Source organism: Uloborus diversus, chromosome 5 (assembly GCF_026930045.1).
Source record: "Uloborus diversus isolate 005 chromosome 5, Udiv.v.3.1, whole genome shotgun sequence".
Taxonomy (NCBI): domain Eukaryota; kingdom Metazoa; phylum Arthropoda; class Arachnida; order Araneae; family Uloboridae; genus Uloborus; species Uloborus diversus.
In genome coordinates this window covers 143,025,718-143,046,030 of record NC_072735.1, presented here as the reverse complement: position 1 = coordinate 143,046,030, position 20,313 = coordinate 143,025,718, and the positions used below count along the sequence as shown (strand labels likewise).

The 20,313-nt window shown below is 33.9% G+C and overlaps 1 protein-coding gene across 1 annotated transcript in view; it reads left to right on the top strand.

Moving 5' to 3' along the window:
• Positions 1–20,012, top strand: part of LOC129222846 (atrial natriuretic peptide receptor 1-like) — a 185,222-nt gene extending 165,210 nt beyond the window's left edge. Inside the window, exons 18-21 of the mRNA XM_054857398.1 lie at positions 2,746–2,920; positions 6,530–6,628; positions 15,666–15,757; positions 19,868–20,012. Of these exons, the coding sequence (XP_054713373.1) occupies positions 2,746–2,920; positions 6,530–6,628; positions 15,666–15,757; positions 19,868–19,954 (453 nt within the window). The 3' untranslated portion in view covers positions 19,955–20,012. The remainder of the gene's footprint in view (positions 1–2,745; positions 2,921–6,529; positions 6,629–15,665; positions 15,758–19,867) is intronic.
• Positions 20,013–20,313: the final 301 nt, after the last annotated feature.

Here is a 20,313-nt window from a genome sequence, read left to right as displayed (position 1 = left end):
CTTTTAGTACAAGTGAAATAATAGTGAATGGTTATAATAATAGTTCTAAAAGTAATACAGCTCATCAATTAAATTAAAAATTTTATGAAATTAAATAATTTGAAAATTTAATGTCATTGCGTAATTTTATCATTACGTGAAACCTGGAAAAAAGCAAAAACTCAAAAGTAAAAAATCCAGAATTACAATAAAATTTTCTTTGAAACGTTGATTTAAAGCAATAGAATGAATAAATGTTGCCATCAGTAATTGCTAACTATTTTGTTTTCGAAAATTAATGAGAAACATTTAAATGCACTGCTGAACAAAATTATAAACTCAAGACCTTTTTAATTTTTTCAATCATAATTAAACCCAGTTTAATTTTTTTTAAATAAAACAAATAACGCTGTTTAAATTCTCAACTTTGATATATAAATAAACTTTAAGGGCTCTTGTGTATTATATTCTAAGTTTTGGATTTTCTCATCATTAACTTCTTTTCTGAAGAATAAAATAAAAACATTCTTGTCATTAGCTACTGCTTATATTCTTTACAATTATGTCAAACGAAAAAATGCCACTGAATAAAAAAATAATAATAATAAAGTTATTTTCATTTCAAACGATATTTTCTCCTCATTATTATTCAAGTAAAACTTTTTATCGTCTGTTTTCATGTTCAGAATGATCTGCGCTTTTTTTCTGCAAGTTTTTTACTCCTTCGAATTGTTAAGTTCGTCATGCTTTGAGTTTTGATATGTCTCAAGTAAAAGTTTAAAAAGTAAAGTTAAATCAACAAGTAGGAAAAATTGTGGCCTACTGTGCTGGTAAAACCCAGCCCCAAATCGCCTATTTAGTTAAATGCTCCCAAGGGGCAGTAAAAAATGTACTGAAGGATCCCCCAAGTTATGGAAAAAGAAAAAGGACGGGGAGGCATTCGAAACTAACTGAGAGAGATCGAAGATATATTTTACGCACAGCATCAAACACTGGAGCTTCTTCCAGCAAAATTCTGAAGACTTTGAAACTCAAGGTGAGCTCGAGGACAGTTAGAAGAGTTCTACAACAAGCTCAGAATATGAAGTGGAGAAAAATGAAAACACAGCCAAAACTGGAGGTTCGGTATAGTATTTAAAGACTTCAGTTTGCACAGAGACATATGTCTTGGAAAAAAAAGTGGAATTCAGTTGTTTGGTCCGATGAAAAAAAAAAATTCAACTTGGATGGTCCAGATGGCTTAAGATACTATTGGCATGACATTAGAAAAAAAAGAACAACACATAATTACCCGAAACTTCGGTGGAGGTTCTGAAATGGTTTGGGCTGGTTTCTCTCAGCATGTTAAAGCAGGATTGGCCTTTCTTAATGGAAGGCGGAACGCTGAAGATTACCAATTAATGCTGGAAGATCATGCCTTACCTTTTGCTCATCTGATTCCTTGATGTAACTGGTTATTTTAGCAAGATAACGTGAGTGTGCACACAGCGAAAAGTACAAAAGAATGGTTCAAGCGCATCAAAGTTATCAAATGGCCGGATCTTGATCCGATTGAAAACCTTTGGGGGACCATGGTTCGCAAAGTTTATCATGATGGGCACCAGTACCAAACTACAGAAGAGTTAAAAAGAGCAATACTTTTAGTATGGAACCATATGCCACTGCAGCTGTTGGAAACTCTTGTGAAATCTATGCCCAGTCGCATATTCGAGGTAATTCAGAAAAATGGTTTCCCAACAACTCGTTTTTAAAAGTTAGTAGTTTACACCGATAACTAGACTTAAAGCAGTGCTAATTTTTAAAACATTTCAAATATAGATTTTTTTTTTTCAATTTATCCATATTAGTAGCAAAATTACATTTTCCTAAATCCATGCCTTTGTTTTACTAAAGTAATTTCAAATGTTACTTAATTGAAATTAAAAAATAAATACAATTTTGTCAACTTATAATTGTGTTTATGCAGTAACGTAATTTTGTAATTCAGCATTGGTTTATTTTTGTACTTGAATAAAATTCTACAAACTTCAGAGTTTCATATTTTTGAGCTAATACTTTTGTCCAGCTTTTATTTATTATTAAGATATTAAAGTTGAGAATTTTTTAAATCAAATTATTTATTTTATAAAGTTTATGAGTTATACTGAATTAAGGACTATTTAGTCAGTTATTTATTTTTACTGAAACGATTTTTTTTAACTTGGTTAAATTATGATTGAAAAAAATAAAACAAAAAAAAAGAGTTTATAATTTTGTCCAGCGGTGCATTTACATGTTTATCATTAATTTCCAAAAACAAAACTTTTAGCAATCACTGATGTCAACATTTATTCATTCTATGGCGTTAAATTAACATTTTCGAACGAAACTTTCTCGTAATCCTGGATTTTTCATCTTTGAGTTGATGCTTTTGTCCAGGTTTCACGAATGATAAAATATTAAATTTGCAAATTTTCTAATTTCATGAGCATTTTAATTTAATTGATAAGATGTACTAATTTTAGAACTATTTCTTCAACTATTCATCTTAACTTCAATGAAATTAATTTAAATTGAGTCATGTTATAATTAAAACAAAAGAAAAAAAAAGTCCATAATTTTGTCCACCACTGTATTATTTGATTTCTTGCATTACGTAAATTCAATCGTGTTACCTAAACCATAACCCTCATATACACCTCCCATTACACTTCATATAGAGATGTAACAAACTATAAGCCGGAAAATATACCGAATCATGCTTGATATATTGGCTTTTTACTTTAGGTTGAAACTATAGGCGATGCGTACATGGTGGTTTCTGGTCTTCCTGTCCGAAATGGCAATCTTAACGCTAGAGAAATTGCCAGAATGTCTCTTCGACTTCTCGACGCTGTCTTGTGCTTTCAAATAAAACATCGGCCCAAAGAGCAGCTCAAACTTAGGATAGGGATGCACTCAGGTCAGTATGCGTGTCTTTTAGATAAGTGAAGTGTGTGTCAAATAACAAAGAAAAAAAAAGGTTCAGCTCACGTAAATATAAATTGTTTGAACTGCTGAGTAATTCCACGGAAACAGACAAATAATTGTTGCACTGAATATCTTACTTAGACTCCAAGTCCTCACTAACATTATAAGTGCGGAAGTGAGTTTGTTTATTTGTTTGTTTGTAACGTTTTCACGCCTAAAATACTTAACTGATCATAATGAATTTTTGTATACACGTTGCCAGGGTAGCATAATAGAACATAGGGTACCTTTTATTTAGAAAAAAAAATATTCCAATATCTTTGTTCCAATTTTAAAGAAAATCATAAATTTGGGAGTATCTCATTAAAAAAGTTGTATTAGTTTTATTTTCGCAGCATTGTAAAGCCCTTAAAAAGCTGCACAAGGGGAACTTAGAGCGAAGTTTGAGGAACAATTGTGTCGTGTAGTTGCAAAACCGGCCAACTCCTCAATTTTGGGAAACATGTTTTCTAGTGTTTTGGGTGCTAAGATACATGTTCCAACTATTGGATACCTAAAGTCACGGCAAAACCGACAAAATCCTCAATTAATATGCATTTGAAAATCATGATGTGCTGCAAACCCGGCCAAATCCTCTCGTCTATGAGTTTCAAAAACAGCCATGACCATATCTGCTAGATGGCCCTGCCGATCCAGATCTGCAATGTACCTTTTCAGCTTCTCTTTCTATTTACCTTTCCCTGTGTTTCATAGTCGTGTTTAATATTGGTCAGTGGTGCGCGTTGCTTTGTCGATCATGGAAAAGTTTGTGGGTTACAGAATACCGATTTCACTGGAGTCGCTGTCCTCAGATGCGTAGCTGACGTCTGTGGTGGTCAAAACTAAAACACAACAATGATGTTCATGCTTCAATACTGGATGACTCGTTACGCCCCAACCCATCTAAAAAGAAGTGGAAGTCATTTTCCCTATTCCCGGTCATTCATTCATTCCTCCAGATCGTGTTTTCGCCCAAATTTAGAAGTTGAAAAAAATTGAAGCTCTCGTTCAGCCTTCAGAATTTGACGACATTGTCATGGAAAGTGGAACAGTGTACAAGCCAGGAAGAGATTACTACACTGATCTTGATTGGATGAGAACCATCAGTATCATCCTCAAACCCCCAGCATAATGGCATTTCAAATTTGCACTAACGAAGAGATTTTTCATAACCAAACAGAATAATAAGGTGATAGTTCAAGGAGAGATTTTCTATAGATCTGAGGTTGGAGCAAAAAAGTCTGTTGTGAAGACTAAGAGGAGCATTACAACCAGTAAGGTTACGAGTGTATTTCCAGGTTTAGTGGTGAAGCCTCAGAAAGTGTGTGCTGTCCAAAACTTACTGTCCAAACATTTTGGGTCAAACTGGCGGAGACTGATGAGCGCTTGATTTTTTACAAAAACATCTTGATGGCATCATCTGCTCAAGGTGATAGAATCATAGGCGAAGAGGAAGAAAACAGTAGTTGTGAAGAACATCAGGAAGAAATGTGTGAGCCTGTTGAAGTCGATAATGCTGCCAAGAGTATGAGACTCTAGTTCTTGAATGTTGATACTATTTTATTTTTTATATTATTTTATTATGTTTAAAAATAATTCTGGTTAGCTGTTCTGGTCTGTTTGATTTTTCAAATTATATTGTCTTATTCTTGAGAGGTATGTTTATCGTACCCCAAAATCCCAATATCTAAATTTGGTACAGCAATTTTTAAGTTCAAATTAGTAGCAAAACAGGCCAACTCCAAAATGAGTTGCAAAAGCGGCCAAATCAAAAATGAAAATATGAGTAAATACCCCCCTCCACATACCACCACCATTTACATAAACGTTTTCCAACACCCTTCCCTAATATCACTAAAAACCGAAGAGATTTAGTTTTGACCTCGATTATGCTTGATGTAACAGTAAAATGGCTTTCCCCAAAAATTTAGCGTCTCTATTCAAGTTTCAACGGAAAGTCTGAAAAGTATCCCTTTTGAGGATTTTCTTCCTACAGATTTAGAAACTCTTACATCATAAAATATCCAGGGAAAAAAGTTTAAGCATTTTTAAGTAGATAAAAATCAATTTTAAATTGAATATTTATCGTTTCACGATGTAGACTAAAATTATCGTGAAGAATTAATTCAGAAGATATAGCTGAATAAATATCTGTTGTGTGTGCCATTTGTTGCTTGAGTTTGAACGAATAAAATTCTTGTTTAAACTTTGAGGCTTTTGCTGTAACGGGGGAAGTTTAAAATTTTCCTCTTATAATATTTTTTTTCGCTATTTTATCAGCATTTTTGTACTGCCGGCAGCAGATAATCAATGATTTTAGTTATGTTAATGGATATTTTGATTGTTACGTTGAATCTAACCGTGACTTATTCATTTGTCGTTAACGTCATTTAAGAATGGTTTTGTGTTAATGAGGATTTTGCGGGAGGGACGTCATTATTCAGGATTGTTGTCCTCATTCACGTAAGAACTTTTGTGGACTAATGTCGCCGGTAATATAATGTGCTGGGAATTTTTTGAGGACTATTGTACTAATTATAATGAGGATTTATTGGTTCTGTTGACGCTATTTTGGGACTCTTGCATTTATACGAATAATCTTTTCAGCTGTATTTCTTCTTATTCATTTGCGTATTGTAATTTTAAAGGGAGTTTTTACTTTACTTACGAAATTTCTAATCTGAATCGGAATTTTCGGCACTTATGTCGAAAATTTTATGGGGTTCTTTAGGAACTATCGTTCATTATTCTGACAGGAAATTTTGCGCCATGATCTTTCAAAGCTACAATATCCAAGTACATTTCATACTCTTTAAGGCTCATTCAAACTGGAAGGGCTGAAGTTGGGGGATACACCTAATAAAGTGGAGTATACCTTCATACTGGCAGTTAAAATTGTTTGTCACAGCATTAAGACCTTTGAATTCGTGAAAATTGAAGCGATTCAGGAAATTTTTAGAAATACTTGTGTTTCACAGGAAACTGGTGACAACCCGAGAAATAGCGAAAGGTTGCTCGGAAATAATGTGTGACATTTCAGATTTTTTCTTTTTCTTTTATAGTGAGTCCTTTGGCATTGATATTCGGAGTTTCTTCGGTCAAAAGGGACAAACCAGTTAAAAAATTAGAAGGGCTGATATGACGACTCTCCTTTTACGCGTTATAAGCTGTAAAAAAGGAAACCTTTAACTTGATTTTATTCTTATTTCTCTTATCAGAGTTAAAGCTATCAAAGTCAGATTATAATCACGTTCAGTTTGTATGAGTGTCACCTGGAGCGACAATTTATGGTATAACCCCCGCCCTCCCCCGCGAGTAAGTTTAACATAAAGTTTGCTTAAGCGAATAAGTAGCTTACTCCCCTAATTCCCTGATAATAAGGCCTAAATTTAAGGTATGCTGGAAAAAAATTTCGGAATTAAAGTGCTTACATTTTTATAATCTTTTTTTAAGTCGACTCTAGGTGTCTCATAAAGCGAAACACGCACCATAATACCTCTAATGACGCTACTGATCGGATTACTTTACTGTGTTTCTAATATAAATGTTTTGACATTTTTAGGCCCATGTGCTGCCGGTGTTGTTGGCTTGAAAATGCCACGATATTGCCTGTTTGGCGATACTGTAAATACAGCTTCAAGAATGGAATCAAATGGCTTGCGTAAGTAATGATTTAATACTGATGCGTTGCTAAGCAATTGTTTTGTGAAATATTGTCTAAACCAAAAACGTTCTAGCCATTTAAACGCTATGATTATTTATGTTAATTTATTGTAGTTCTTACAGAAAATAGTTTTTCTTGTTTCATTGTATTTTTATCGTTTCACATACTGCAACTTTCATAGAAAATTGATTTTTCCCCTTTAAAAAAAAATTCTTTGAAATTACGCAGAAATTTGTACTTACAACCTTTTCATCGTAGTTTTTAAAGAAAATTATTTGAAAAATCTTATTTACTTAAATTATATAGAAATAAAATGTTTAAGATTATATTTTTATAACTTAATCTCACTGCGATTTTGCAAGAATATTTTTTTGGTTTCAATTCTTAAAATTCTTCTTGGTAAACAACTAAAGAATTTAGCTGCAAAAGTAGGTATTATCTTCAAATCTAATTTCATCATAAATGCGTTTTTTTAGTTTTTTTTAAAATTGAAATACTAAGGTGGGTCAGCAACCTAGAACAGACAGATTGTTTCAAAATGGTTTCTTAAATCGTTTAAGCAGAACAGGAAAAGTTATTGTAACTTAAACCTTTTTGTAGCGACAGCTATGCAAATCCCCCCCTTCCCCCCTTTTTTCGAAGGTACTTATTTTTGCAGCAATTAATTTCTTATTCTGAAATGAATAAGTACACCACAGATATTTGCGGCTGTCATAATGATGTATATTGAAGTTAGTGACAGCTATGTTTTCCGCGGGCTCAAATAATGACTTTTCGAATTGGTAGAAATTGGTAACAGGTTTCACAAAACGAGTTTTTTTTCGCTTATTAGATAACTATTTCACTTCACTACAGTATTTTTGCTTTTCCTCTGCAAATCAGAGCTACCTGAGTGCTGACAGAGATTGAACTGCAAATTCGACTTTTAACTGCCATGAACTTTTATCATCATTATCCCTTCTTTTAAATAAAAATTTCATATTCTTTTACTAGTAAAAATAAATCATTCGAAAAAATAAATGACAAAATCGGACATCCCATTGCAAATGTCTGCCTACATTTTTTTTTTTTTTAAATATACAAAACAGTTTTCAGTAATTATGATTTTGCTGGGTCACTCATGAAAATATGGCCGGGAGTAGGGGAAACCCGCACCACTATTTTGAATTTAAGTGCGTTTTTTCCCATTTTCGTTTCATTTCTGAAAAACGATTTACTTGCGAGTAAAATTATCAGATGATTAAAAAGCAAAAATTACCTTTGAAAATGCGTTTTTATTTTTAATGGAGCTGTAAGAGATGCGAAGATTTTTAGTTTCAGAGTTCTTGAATTTAGCTGACGATTTTCCTTACTTGTTTTATTTTTTTGGACTCTATCAAAGGGCTACAAATCGATTTTCCCTTTTAGTTCGGACTTAGATTCAAAATGCACCGTACTTCAAAAATATAAATGTCTCGGTATCTTTTAAAACTACAATAAAATCAAAAACATTTTTTAAAGCATCGTTTTATGTTCTTAAGTTTATCAACGAATGATTTTACGTGCAAATAAATAATGTTTGAGCAATAAAAAACTGAAAAAGTGCACCTAAAATTCAAGATGGCGGAGCGAATATCTCCTTACTTTCGCTTGTATTTTGATAAATAACCAGGTTGAAACGCATTCCTTTAAACATAATTATGTATAAAAAGTGTGTTTTGTTTGAAAACCAGACAGGGGCAGAAACTTGCAGAGGGCCATTGCACTATAATGGAAAATATTTTTAAATTAAGAACTTGTTAAAAATTTGCTACATCGCAAAACGACGGTAATTAGTTCAATCAGTTCATTTTAATTCCATCGATCATGACTTGTGTCGAAAAATAATTATCACACTCGCAATTATTTTCTTGCACATACTTGCAGCAAAATAACGGCTGTTACAGAAAATAATCACAGTAGTAACAGAAAATTCTAAGAATAACACAATTACCTAATAATTTAGAATGCATAACAACTTGAGCGCGGATTTCCTTCTCAAATTACGAAACATTATTATAATGGCCCCATTAGTTTGATTGTTCAACATGATCTTCGAACGAATTATAGGACCATTTAACTGTGACGAAAAATAAATATGCATTCTCACTTATAACACTATATATATATTTGAGTTTCAAGTATTTTAATGTAAAAATATAAGCAAAAAAGCAATTAATTAAAATTTATTGATTGGGTTTATTAAAAGCATTTCAAGGAAGTTAATAAGATTTGTTGTGTGCCTAATTTCTTTTTCATTAGCAATTTCAGAACAATTTTTGCTAGAAATTTGTGATATGTGCAGAAGGATCTCAATTATCCGAGCTAATTGGGACTGCTACTGCCTCGGATGTCGAAAATCTCGGTTAATAGAAATTTTGTACAGAGACTTGTCAGGATTGCAAGTTTCAAAAAGTATCAGTAAAAAACGCAATAGAATATTCTTAAAGGATGAGAATGAACGTATAAAAAGGAATGTTTTACAGTTAAAAAACTAAAAGCGAAAATAACTTGTAGTAAGTTTTATGAAATCAATTAAATATTTTTACAATATCAAGTTAAAAACAAACCCCCCCCCAGAAATTTCCGAATTTTTTTTAATTTTAAAATAACAAATTCATCGTTTTATTAAATGTACATTCTTGTTTAAAAAAAACCCTCATAAAACACCTGAACAACAAAGAAATGAAACGTCTTATCGTTGAAAAGCTTACCTATCTACAAAAAATCGGGAAGTAATGAATAAATGAATTTCGCGGATATTCTGGAAGGAAAATATACAACACCTTTAAAAAAAATAAAATCGCATATATTTAAACTACTAGAAAATCGCACGTCAAGGTATGACGGGTGAACATTGCTTCTACATTTGAACGAAGCAATTGCCTGTTTGGTGATACACTGCTCGACGTTGAAAATGCAACACCAAGAAGGAGTGGTCAGAAAGTGATGAAATTTGGAAAAACACAGAGACAGCAAGGAATAATAAATGATCTTGATTTCAAAATGATAGGCAAAATACAGAGCGAGAACGGCGTCGGCTCAATAGCATGTAGGACCACCGCGGACAGCGATACACGAAGAAACACGTCCAGGCATAGAGTCAATAAGGGTGCGGATGGTGTCCAGAGGGATGGCTCTTCATTCCCTTTCAACCATTTGCCACAGTTCGTCTTCTGAATGAGGCAGGGACAGAGTCTGCAAACGGCGTCCAATCACATCATCATCTGTGTGCCTTGGAGAGCATGTTGGCAGATGTGACCACTGTGTGGTCGGGCGTTATCCTGCTGAAAAACTGCATTAGGTAGCATTTGAAGTTAAGAGATTGCTACCGGCCGCAGCATATTATCCAAGTATCGTTGGACCGTCATAGTAGCCTGAATACGAACTAGAGGTGATATGGAATTGTACGCAATTGCGCCCCAAACCATTATGCCGAGTTGTCGTGCGGTGGGACGTTCCACAGTTACTGCCGGATTAGATCTGTCTCCACGTCGACGCCACACATGTATGCGGCAACTATCACCGGATAAACAGAAGCGGGATTCATCTGAGAGCACGACATTTCGCCATTCTTTCATCCACGTCGCTCTAGTCTTGCACCATACGAAACGTTGCTGTCTATGTTGTGGTGTCAATGGCTGTCTTCTTAGCGTGAGCTGTGATTACAGACCACGTGCGACGAAACTACGGGAAATGGGCGGTCATTCCAAGCTCGTCAGCTTTCGAGATCGAGATTTTCGCTCACGTGATCGGTTGTGACAAAGAAATTTTGCAAAGCAGCAGTTTAATCTACTCGAACTTAGCTTGCGGCTAGGTTCAAGTAGATTAGAATACTACTTTGCGACATTTCTACGTCACAGGTGAGCACGTGAGCGAAAATCTCGATCTCGCAAGCTGACGAGTTTGGAATGACCACCATGGTTCTGGTTGACACGGGAACATGTAGGGTATCTTGCACCTGCTGCAGAATTGACAATTGAGAAACAAGTGACTTGCGGGTCTGCTACAGCTTGTCGGTGGATGCATCGATCCACGCGTTCTGACGTCCCTCTGGCTGCCCCTGCACCCCTCAATCTTTCCACATTTCGTTGTTCCAACCATCTTCGGCACAGTCGATGCACCGTGCTCGCATCCGTATCAGCTGAGATTTGACGTACGGACCAACCTCCCCTTCTCAGTCCAATCACCATAACCCTCGTAAAATCGTCTATCTGCTGAAAGTGCCTTCGTTGACGGCGGCTTGGCATTCTCTCGTGTTACACGTATCCTCTAAGACAAAAACAAAATTTCTTCGATAATTCTCCAGTCAGAAATAACGACACGAATATTGCGAATTCTGCAAGTTCCTTCCCTTGTATCTTACTTCACGTGCGTCGGAGAGCTGCGCATTTCACATCATTTAGATAACTCAGTGATGTACGTCTACTCTAAAATTTGCGTAAATTTCTGAACACTCCTTCTTGGTGTTGCATTTTGAATGTCGAGCAGTGTATTTTGGTAGTTGAAATGTTAACCATAACTCCAGTGGATGAATCCTAAACTCCAGAAGATAGGGTTCATTGTTAATCACTTTTTCGTTTCTTCATTTCCCTGAAATACCGGACCCAGTTCAGCGTTGTCAAAATAAAACATTTCCTTGCATGTCAAAAATTGCCAGGAAAAAAATCAAATTATTAATAACTTACGGAATTTTGGTCCTTCAAAAATGAAATAATGCTGTCACGCATGCCATAGCGCGAGTTTCATTGTTGTTTACATCAGCGTTACTTGATCATTGAATTGGCTATTATATATATGAGGATCATATACCTAAAATCAATAACAGTGTTTGACACGAAATTGTGTAAAAGCTAAAAAAGGATGGCTCATTATTGAAAACGGATTATACACATACGCTAGCATATCTCGCTGACAGATTAACTGAAGCAGATCAAGCTAGGTTACACCAAAAACGTAAAGAGGATGGGATTTTTTTTGAACAAAGCTGTTCTGGTCACTCGTTTACGTACTTAAGCAGTGTATAACTAAAAATCAGGTTTCAACTATAGTAGTGCAAATCTAAAAAGCAGGTTTCGACTAGTCCGTATTCATTGACCTTGTAAGGGATGTTAGAAGAAAGTTACACGAGTGTCTAAAAATAGAATTTGCCCTTGCTAAGTTAAAATGGGTGCAGTTATCTTCTTTCATTTATTTATCGCCAGCTTTTGTTTTTCGTTTTGAAAGTCTGAAAAAACGTAGATAATCCACCCCGCGAATAACTCTTCAATGGATAATCACGAGTTTACTGTATGGAGCTTATAACTGTAATATTTTATGGAAAATTATTAATTCTCTATAGTTAGAATGGAAACATAGTATGAGGCAGTGAAAAGCAAAGGTATGTAAGTGAAAAAATTAAAAATTTGGGGATAACCAGTACAAGTGGTAGGTGAACCTCTCTTCTGTCTTGGGGTAAGAGATAATACCAGTAGCCCTCACTGCTTCATATGATGAATATTTTCTCATTGTAAATAGATACGTAATAAATGTTTCTTGAACATGCCACATAGATGTAAAGTACTAAAGAATAAGCATAATAAGTGCCTTTTTTTTGGCCTCTCAACTAATATGTAAAGTTAGTTTTCTTCTCTCTCATTTATTTCGTACTAAAATAGAACCGACGCATTTGAATGTTTGAAATTATTTAAAAAATATATATACAATAGCTTATAAAAGGAATTATTTAAAGAACGCAGCAGTTATCAGTTTTTTCATTCCCTGTACTTTTCCTTACATTTCCTAACAATTTTATATTTTTTGTCCTAATGTTCTTGATAGTTCTTTTTTTGTTCGAAAAAACACATTAGGAGCATGAAAACGATGTTCTAAACTCTAATGTAATGCTTATGGTTTAAAGCGAACGCGAATAAACATAATGATCAACATATTTACTGCAAGTAATTTAGAAAGACTAAAAAACATTAAACTGAAAAATTTTGTTTGTTTACTGTTTCTTTTTTTATTGCTTTTTTCAAAATCAAAGCACTAGATCAATATTTATAGGAGCGGGATAAAAAAGAAACAAAAAAAAAAAAAAAAAAAGAAGAAGAAGCCGTATTAGAGTTTTGTCAGTAACGCTTTAATGTTCGAGTTAGTTTCTTTCTAATTTAACACTAAAGTAGATCGTTTTTTTCTCTCTCATTATCACTATACTTAATTTATAAAGTAAAACAAAACACATTGGACAATTTTTTACGTATAAAACATGTAATTTATTTATTGATTATTTAAAGAATTTCAAGAAAAAGTTTTAAGAGCAGATAATAAAAGCCTTAAAGGAAAACGGTTTTAGCATTAAAATGTCTTTGTAAAATATATCACAACAACTTTTGCTAAACTTTAATGAACCTGTTTTTTCTTCCACATTGTAAATATCTAAAATACATTCATGATAATCCTTAATTTAAGGGCGGGGGGCGGGGAACTAAATATCCACACTTTCAAAATATTCATTAATTTTTCTTTATGTTATTAAGTATACGTAGAGATTTCAAATCGTAAAAATCGACAAAAAAAGACATTATGTTTACATTTTTCCCTAAAATTAGATCCCAATAATCTTTAGTTAATAGTGGACACTTAAATTGTAAAAAAGTTGAAACCAATAAAAAAGTTGAAAAAAAAATGGATAAATAAATTCAGCTTCTCCTCCAATGTAAAAAGTGTTCTCTTAAAACTTTAAAAGCATATTTTTCGGAATCTTCTTTTTTTCGATTTTGCACTCTTTTTAAACAGCAATAACTTCAATTTAAATCTTCATGCTATTATCTTGATTTTCGCTGTAAATTCTACTAAACTGTATCATGTTTAGAACCTAAATCCTAAGCGATTCTTAAGTAAACAAATTTGTGAGACAATTTTAAAGATAAGTTTTTGTAAAAAAAAAGTCACATCATGCTTGAAACTTTATGACGGAGGGCAGATGAACTCTCCTTATTGTGTCGACTGTTAATTTTGGTTTTTTACTCAAAATTCATGGACGCATTAACCAGCTAAACTGAGCCTTTGTCAGTCCACACTACAGCTTTTTTTAAACTCAAGTCGAATATGATTTAGGCTCCTTTTCCTAAATATTGAAAAAACGTATTCGCTAGCCTAATCGAATCCCTGTCAGACACCCGAACTGCCGATCATCGTTAAAGCCTTCGAATAGGTTAAGAAGACTTCAAACGGGTTCGAATGTCTGACTGAGATTCGAAGCGATTGCTGAATTCGGTCTTTACCACACTACAGCCTTTTCTTATCCAGTCAAATGTTATTTAGGCTCCTTTTCTTAAACATTAATAAACATATTCAGCAGCTTATCCAGCCCCTGTCAGACATCAGAACTGCTGATTACCGTTAAAACATTCGAATCGGTGAAGACGGTTTCAAACTGTGGTTCAAATGTCTGACTGAGATTCTAAGCGGCTGCTGAATACGGTCATTACTACACTACAGCCTTTTCTTTTCAAGTATTTAGGCTACTGCTCTTCAACATTAATAAACATATTCCCTAGTTAAATCAAGCCACTGTCAGACATCCAAACTGCCGAATATCGTTATAACCTTCGAATAGGTTAAGAAGGCTTTAAGATGGTTCGAATGTCTGACTGAGATTCGAAACGGTTGTTGAATACGGTCATTACTGCACTAAAGCCTTCTCTTGTCCAGTTGACAGTTATTTAGCTACTTTTCTCAAACATTAATGGACGTATTCACAAGCTGAATCGAGCCCTCCTGTCAGACGCTCGAACCGCCAATAAGCGATTAAAGCCTTTGATTTAGGTAAGAAGGTTTCCAACAGTGGTTTTAATCTCTAACTGAGAAAAGAAGCGGTTGCTGAACATGGCCACTACCACTTTACACTATTTTTAATTCACCTTCTGGAGGAGACGGAGGGATTGACGGAGATCATTTGTATTTTTGCACATAATACCACACTTGGATTGCCAGTACAGCTGAAAGAAAAAAAGGCTCTAGCGCAGCGGTTCTCAAACTTTTAGACATTGCGTCCTCCTTTTTAGGCTGAGACGACCCCACGAAGTTTTGATTCTCTGTAAACCCTAAAAAAATAACTAAACCTATACAAAGGGTTACGTTTTATCCTTAGAAACATAAGTTACTAGAAAATATACTTGAATTTTTGTCTCTTGAATTATTTTATAATAAGAGACATAGAAGACTTTACTAATTTTATAATCTTGCAATAGTTTTATGACTGTTATTGATCTTGTGCTTCTTCAAGTTCTATCATTTCACTCAAACATATTGTTTTGTAAACCTTGTTTAATTTTTATTAAACTTTTCTTCCTCATCTTGCGACCCCTATGGACAGATCCTGCTGCCCCTGTGGGTCGCGACCACCGTTTGAGAGAACCCCTGCTCTAGCGGGTTGCTCCCTAAACCTCTCTTCTCTGGTATAATAATTAACTTCTAACAATTTACTGATATTGACTTCAATAATATAGAGAAAAAACAAGTCGATGAATAATTTATCAACTTGGTATCATTCTGTCATTTGCTTTGCTTAATATTTCCCCAATCGTTTTATGACTAGAAAAAAAGTATTACCGTTTATTAAGTTACTTTCTCTTGGAAACCATAAAAATACAACTCTCATGTTTTATGAAATGCTCTTTGTACAATGTTCTTTATTATAGTTTTGAAATATTACCCCATTTAGTATAAATCAAATTACAACAGTAAGACACATATCGCGTGTCTAATACTACGTTTTATGTATTCACTAAATCAAATTTGAACAGCATTTCGCTCCTTTTTATATTTGTTTCTTTTCGACTCGGCAACCTTATATCACCTTTTTAATTCACTGGTACCAATGTGTGTCATTCATTGCCCTTCCACAAAGAAGCTATAAATTATTTTCTTGTTGTAACTTCTCTTAATGAATGTGGAGTGTTTGACGGCCGCTGGAACCTGTCTAGAGAAGACCCATAAAAAGATAATTATGAGGTTTTTATTTCTTTTATAGCTCTGAAGATACATGTCAGCAGCAGTACCAAAGAGGTATTGGACACTTTTAAGACGTTTCGATTGGAACTAAGAGGAGAAGTGGAAATGAAAGTGAGTAAAATTGAAATGCTTGTAAAAACTTGCTTTTAGTTACTAAATTTGCAATCGAGCATAACATTAGGATACATTACTAGACAGTTAAGGGAGATGGTTGTGTTGAATTGGAGCCATTATGCATTTAAAATAGGCAAGCATTTTAAATGTTTTTTTCTACAATAATCATTGCACCAAAGGTGAAACAAGTGGTACATTAAATAAACAGGTCTGGATTGTATTATAAACCAATGAAATAAGTTAGTCAAATTGAAGCAGTTGTGATGTGATTTTACCCTATTTCACTAAGAACATTTTTATGCACTCTTTAAGAGCATTTCGTAATTGTTGTAACCTTTGGTATTCTATCTTGGAACTATTTCTTGTAAACCGGTGTGAAACATATTCCAGACCTGTTTAATTAGCATACCACTTGCTCCCATTTTCTTTCTCTTACTGTTTTTTTTTTTCTGTTAAATCATTTCACATTTGGGAAGTGTTTTCTAAAACAAGCTGAAAAAACATTATACAGACGGGATTAGCCAATATTAATATACTAATGTGTTATAAACCTTTAATTAACTTTTTAGTTGCTGCTTCGGTAAGATTTGATATGCACTATATAACAATAAAAACGACACACCTAGAAGGAGTTGTCAGAAAGAAACGAAGTTCTTCACACGTTATGCCAACATTGGTATTAGAAAGTGATTGCAAAATTAAAACAAAATGTTCATTGATTCTTAAAAAACTCAAAAGAAAAGGCGATACAGTCGAGCATTGAGGTTTCGTACGATGTCCTACGTCATCTCGTACCACAATTTCGGAAAAAGCGTAACAAATTCAACCGAACTCATAATCTATCCAATTCACCGTCTCAAGTGGTCCCATATATGCTCGATTTGTGAAAGACCAGGGCATTGCACAGGTAGGAGAAGTTGCTAATGCGGAAAAGGTAGTTTTCTAAGAACCTTGATGTGGGTCACGGAGCATTGTTCTGGAAAATTGTCTCCTGAGAACTCTGAAATCAGTGCCAACACATGTGACTGAAAAATGACACAAATGTACCGCTAAACCGTCATAGTGGTGTAATTCAATGGCGAGGGTGACCATGTTTTGTACACGATAGCACCCCTACACTCACTTCAGCTGTGGGTCAGGTGTGCCGCAGAAAAGCAAAGGCTTCATTAGGGCATCCGCACTGTCGCTACCTCTTGTAGTAGTGTCGAAGAAAGCTTTTTTGTATCACTTTTCCAGTTCACTCCAACTGCACAACGTAAAAAGCATAGCTTCAAGAAAAAAAAAAAAGTACTCTTGATTTTTTTTAAATTATCTGTTTTTTCAATAAAATGAGAATGATTTTCACTTGCAAAAATACCCAAAACCCGATAGTAAAGCGAAACTGACCTTTTTTTTTCATTGAAGACAACTCGGAGGGGATTGATGCTCGAAATGCAGAAGTTATGCTTTCATGATTTTCATCAGTATCTTCAAATCATCTTCTTAGAACCTTGGATTTTTCCACCCATGTTGCTAAGTTTTTGTAGTTCATTGACTCCATATCCTGATTTTCCATTGGAAGCTAATTTTGTGGGTCAGACATAGGACCATTGGCTTTAAACTTCTGAAATCTGGTTCCAAACTCGGTTTGAAATGCATAATGTAGGTTTCAAGCATGCCTACCAATTCATTCTTAAATTGTTTTTGAGATTTTAAAAAAGGGCGTTTGTTTTGATTTGTTTTTTCAAAATTTAAAAGCATTAGTCTACCGTTGATTGGCATATTTTACATTTCAGAAATTTTTATATAGTTTTAAAATTTGCTTTTTAAAAACTAATTTGACAAACATTAAACTAAAAAAAACTTATCATCGTTTCCTGGATCCCTAAAATGTTCCTAGTTGGCTGCTAGGGGACCAGACACTCAATGGTTGTCGACTACTGGTTCAGAAGCTCAACGATTGCACGAATAGTGGTTTCGTTTAACAAAATGAACCAAATAGTTCTGATTGACTGAGTTTGGTGTTTCAGTAGTGTGGCTATTGTATCTTCAAGAATATGCATATCTTGATTTATTTTCGCAGGAACAGTTGAAGTATCTTACATGTGCACCACACGTTGAATTTGAAGAAGATCCCGTCGCCATATATTCGGCTACAGCTCGGGAAATTCGCGATATGCATGTTGTTTTCCTGAAAAGCCTACAATCATTCCCTCGCCAAATTTTAGCTTGCGTATTCAGCTGTGGTCAATTTTGAGCACTTATTTAAACCAAATTTCATTAAATACTTGTAAATCAATTGTATTTTGAATGTTTTTTTTCACAGCAAAACAGTACCTTTGGTGCTCACTATCGCATTTGCCACCAGATTTCGATTTTGCATTCATTGATGACTGTCAGGGAAACTTTTTGTAATTGCTTGCGTTTTGCGTAACTTCGATGGTTTGGTAAGCTACTTTACAGTTCAGCCCAAAAACCTATTCAACGAAACACGATCAGTGTATTGTTAACCTTATGTGAAAACGTTAAACTTCATTTGCGTGAAGCATCCTTTCAAGCGCTCTAAACTTACTCTGAGAATATAAAATTTTCAAAAACAAACTTTTTTTAATTGTCGGTGGCACATTAGCTATAAGTTCCCTTGGATATGTACTACTTTTTTTTGAACGTGCTTCCTGTACTTTATGAAACACGCAGTAGCTGAAAAAACAATATATGAAAAGGTCACAACAGCTGACTCTAAAATGAAAAACATAACAACATCAAGTAGCACAAATTACCGATTGAATCAGAAAGTGTTTTCGCGTTACGAGGAACGTCATTTTCAATGTAAAAGAAATGAGCTTATGGATCAAAAAACATGTCGGATTTCGTTTCATCCATAGGCTCATTTCTTTGCATTGAAAAAGATGTTGCTCGTATGACCAAAAAACTTGTCTGCTGTGATTTGCAATTTGTGCTACTTGATGTTGTGTTTCCTTATTTTACTTTTATACACATTTAACTTATTAATTAATGGTTATGTCTAAATATTCGTCAAAAGAAAGTAAATGTTCTTATACATAAATGGCTAGTTATTTTCATTTAATGAAAATACGCAGAGCGCTGCAGTAAAAGTAATAATTTAGAATGAATGAATTTTCAAAGGAGCAAAAATGAAAAAAATTTTAAAATTGCATGCATCTAGTACTCTTAAGGTCAGTGGCTGAAAATGTTGTCGAGTCACTACAACTTCTTTAAAACAATCTCGTAAAACCTATACAATGATCCTTCCATTATAATTAAGCTATGTACAAAGATATTTGAATGCATATTTGATGTTTTCCAAATGCCTCATTTGTTACTGTAAGCTGAATACAATCGCTGCAGTCATTAATGGTATTAAGTACTTTGTGAAAATGAAAAAAAAAAAAAAAATAAATAAATTTTCATAATGTCATTTTAAACGACTGACATGATAAAGACTGCATAATGGGGATTGAGAAACATAAATAAATATCATTATAAGATGTCTCTTGATATCATAGGTTAAATTTGTACTAAATATATTCAAGAAAATTTGTTTTCCGATCAAAAAAAAAAAAAAAACAAATATTTGCGAAATATTAAAGATTTCGGATGTAAGACAATGTAAAGACATAAAAAAAATTTAACGGTTGGAAATGTTTAATATTTCCTTTCCATCTCAGTTTTTGGTGCTTTTCCGAAAACTAAGCTAAGAGTAATTTTCATAATCTCTTCTAGTAAATTAATGAAGTAGTCGTGAAGCATTATTAATGTTTAATACATATTAAAATCATTATTAAGGGCTAAATAATCTAATTGTAAATTTCTGCTTGATTTACTTTTTATCTGATTTTTTAAAGTGACGCGTGCAGGTTTTTCAAGTCATTTTTCGATAAAACATTTTTCAATGTTGGAAACTCCAGAAAATATTAGTTTTTAAATTCCTATGCGCATTTTTCGAAACAAATTAGAGAAAAAAGCCTAACCGTTAAAGTCAATCCACACACACATACCCCCACACACAAACACACACGCCTACATACACACACTCGTGATTGCGAAAACCATAATTTGAGTTCAAGATGTCAAAATTCAAACTAATTTTTTTTTTCATTCTTGCAGGGGAAAGGAAAACAAACTACGTACTGGTTGCTAGGTGAAGACGAGACAATTGCTCATCAAGAAACTCCCAAGGAAACAAACCTTTAACGAAAAATTGATGTTAAACATTGTGATGCTCATTGTAATTGCATGAAATAAACAAATTCAAATATTTATGTTCCTTGACGATGGATTACAATGCCTACGAGCATAGTTGAAATGGATGACAATCATACTTTCCGGATTAATTAAACTGGAAATTACTCTTTGCAACTATCGAGATAGTTTTCGTACTCAGAGAAAATAGCGCAATTGAGCTGACGAATAGATTAAAGGGAAGTTTCAAGTTGCTGATTGCTGATTTGTATGACAGGAGTTATGAAACATAAATTGTCTTATATGGTCTATTTCAACGTGAGTCTTAGAACTCAAAAACAAACTGCATTTTTGCCACTAATCAGTGACCT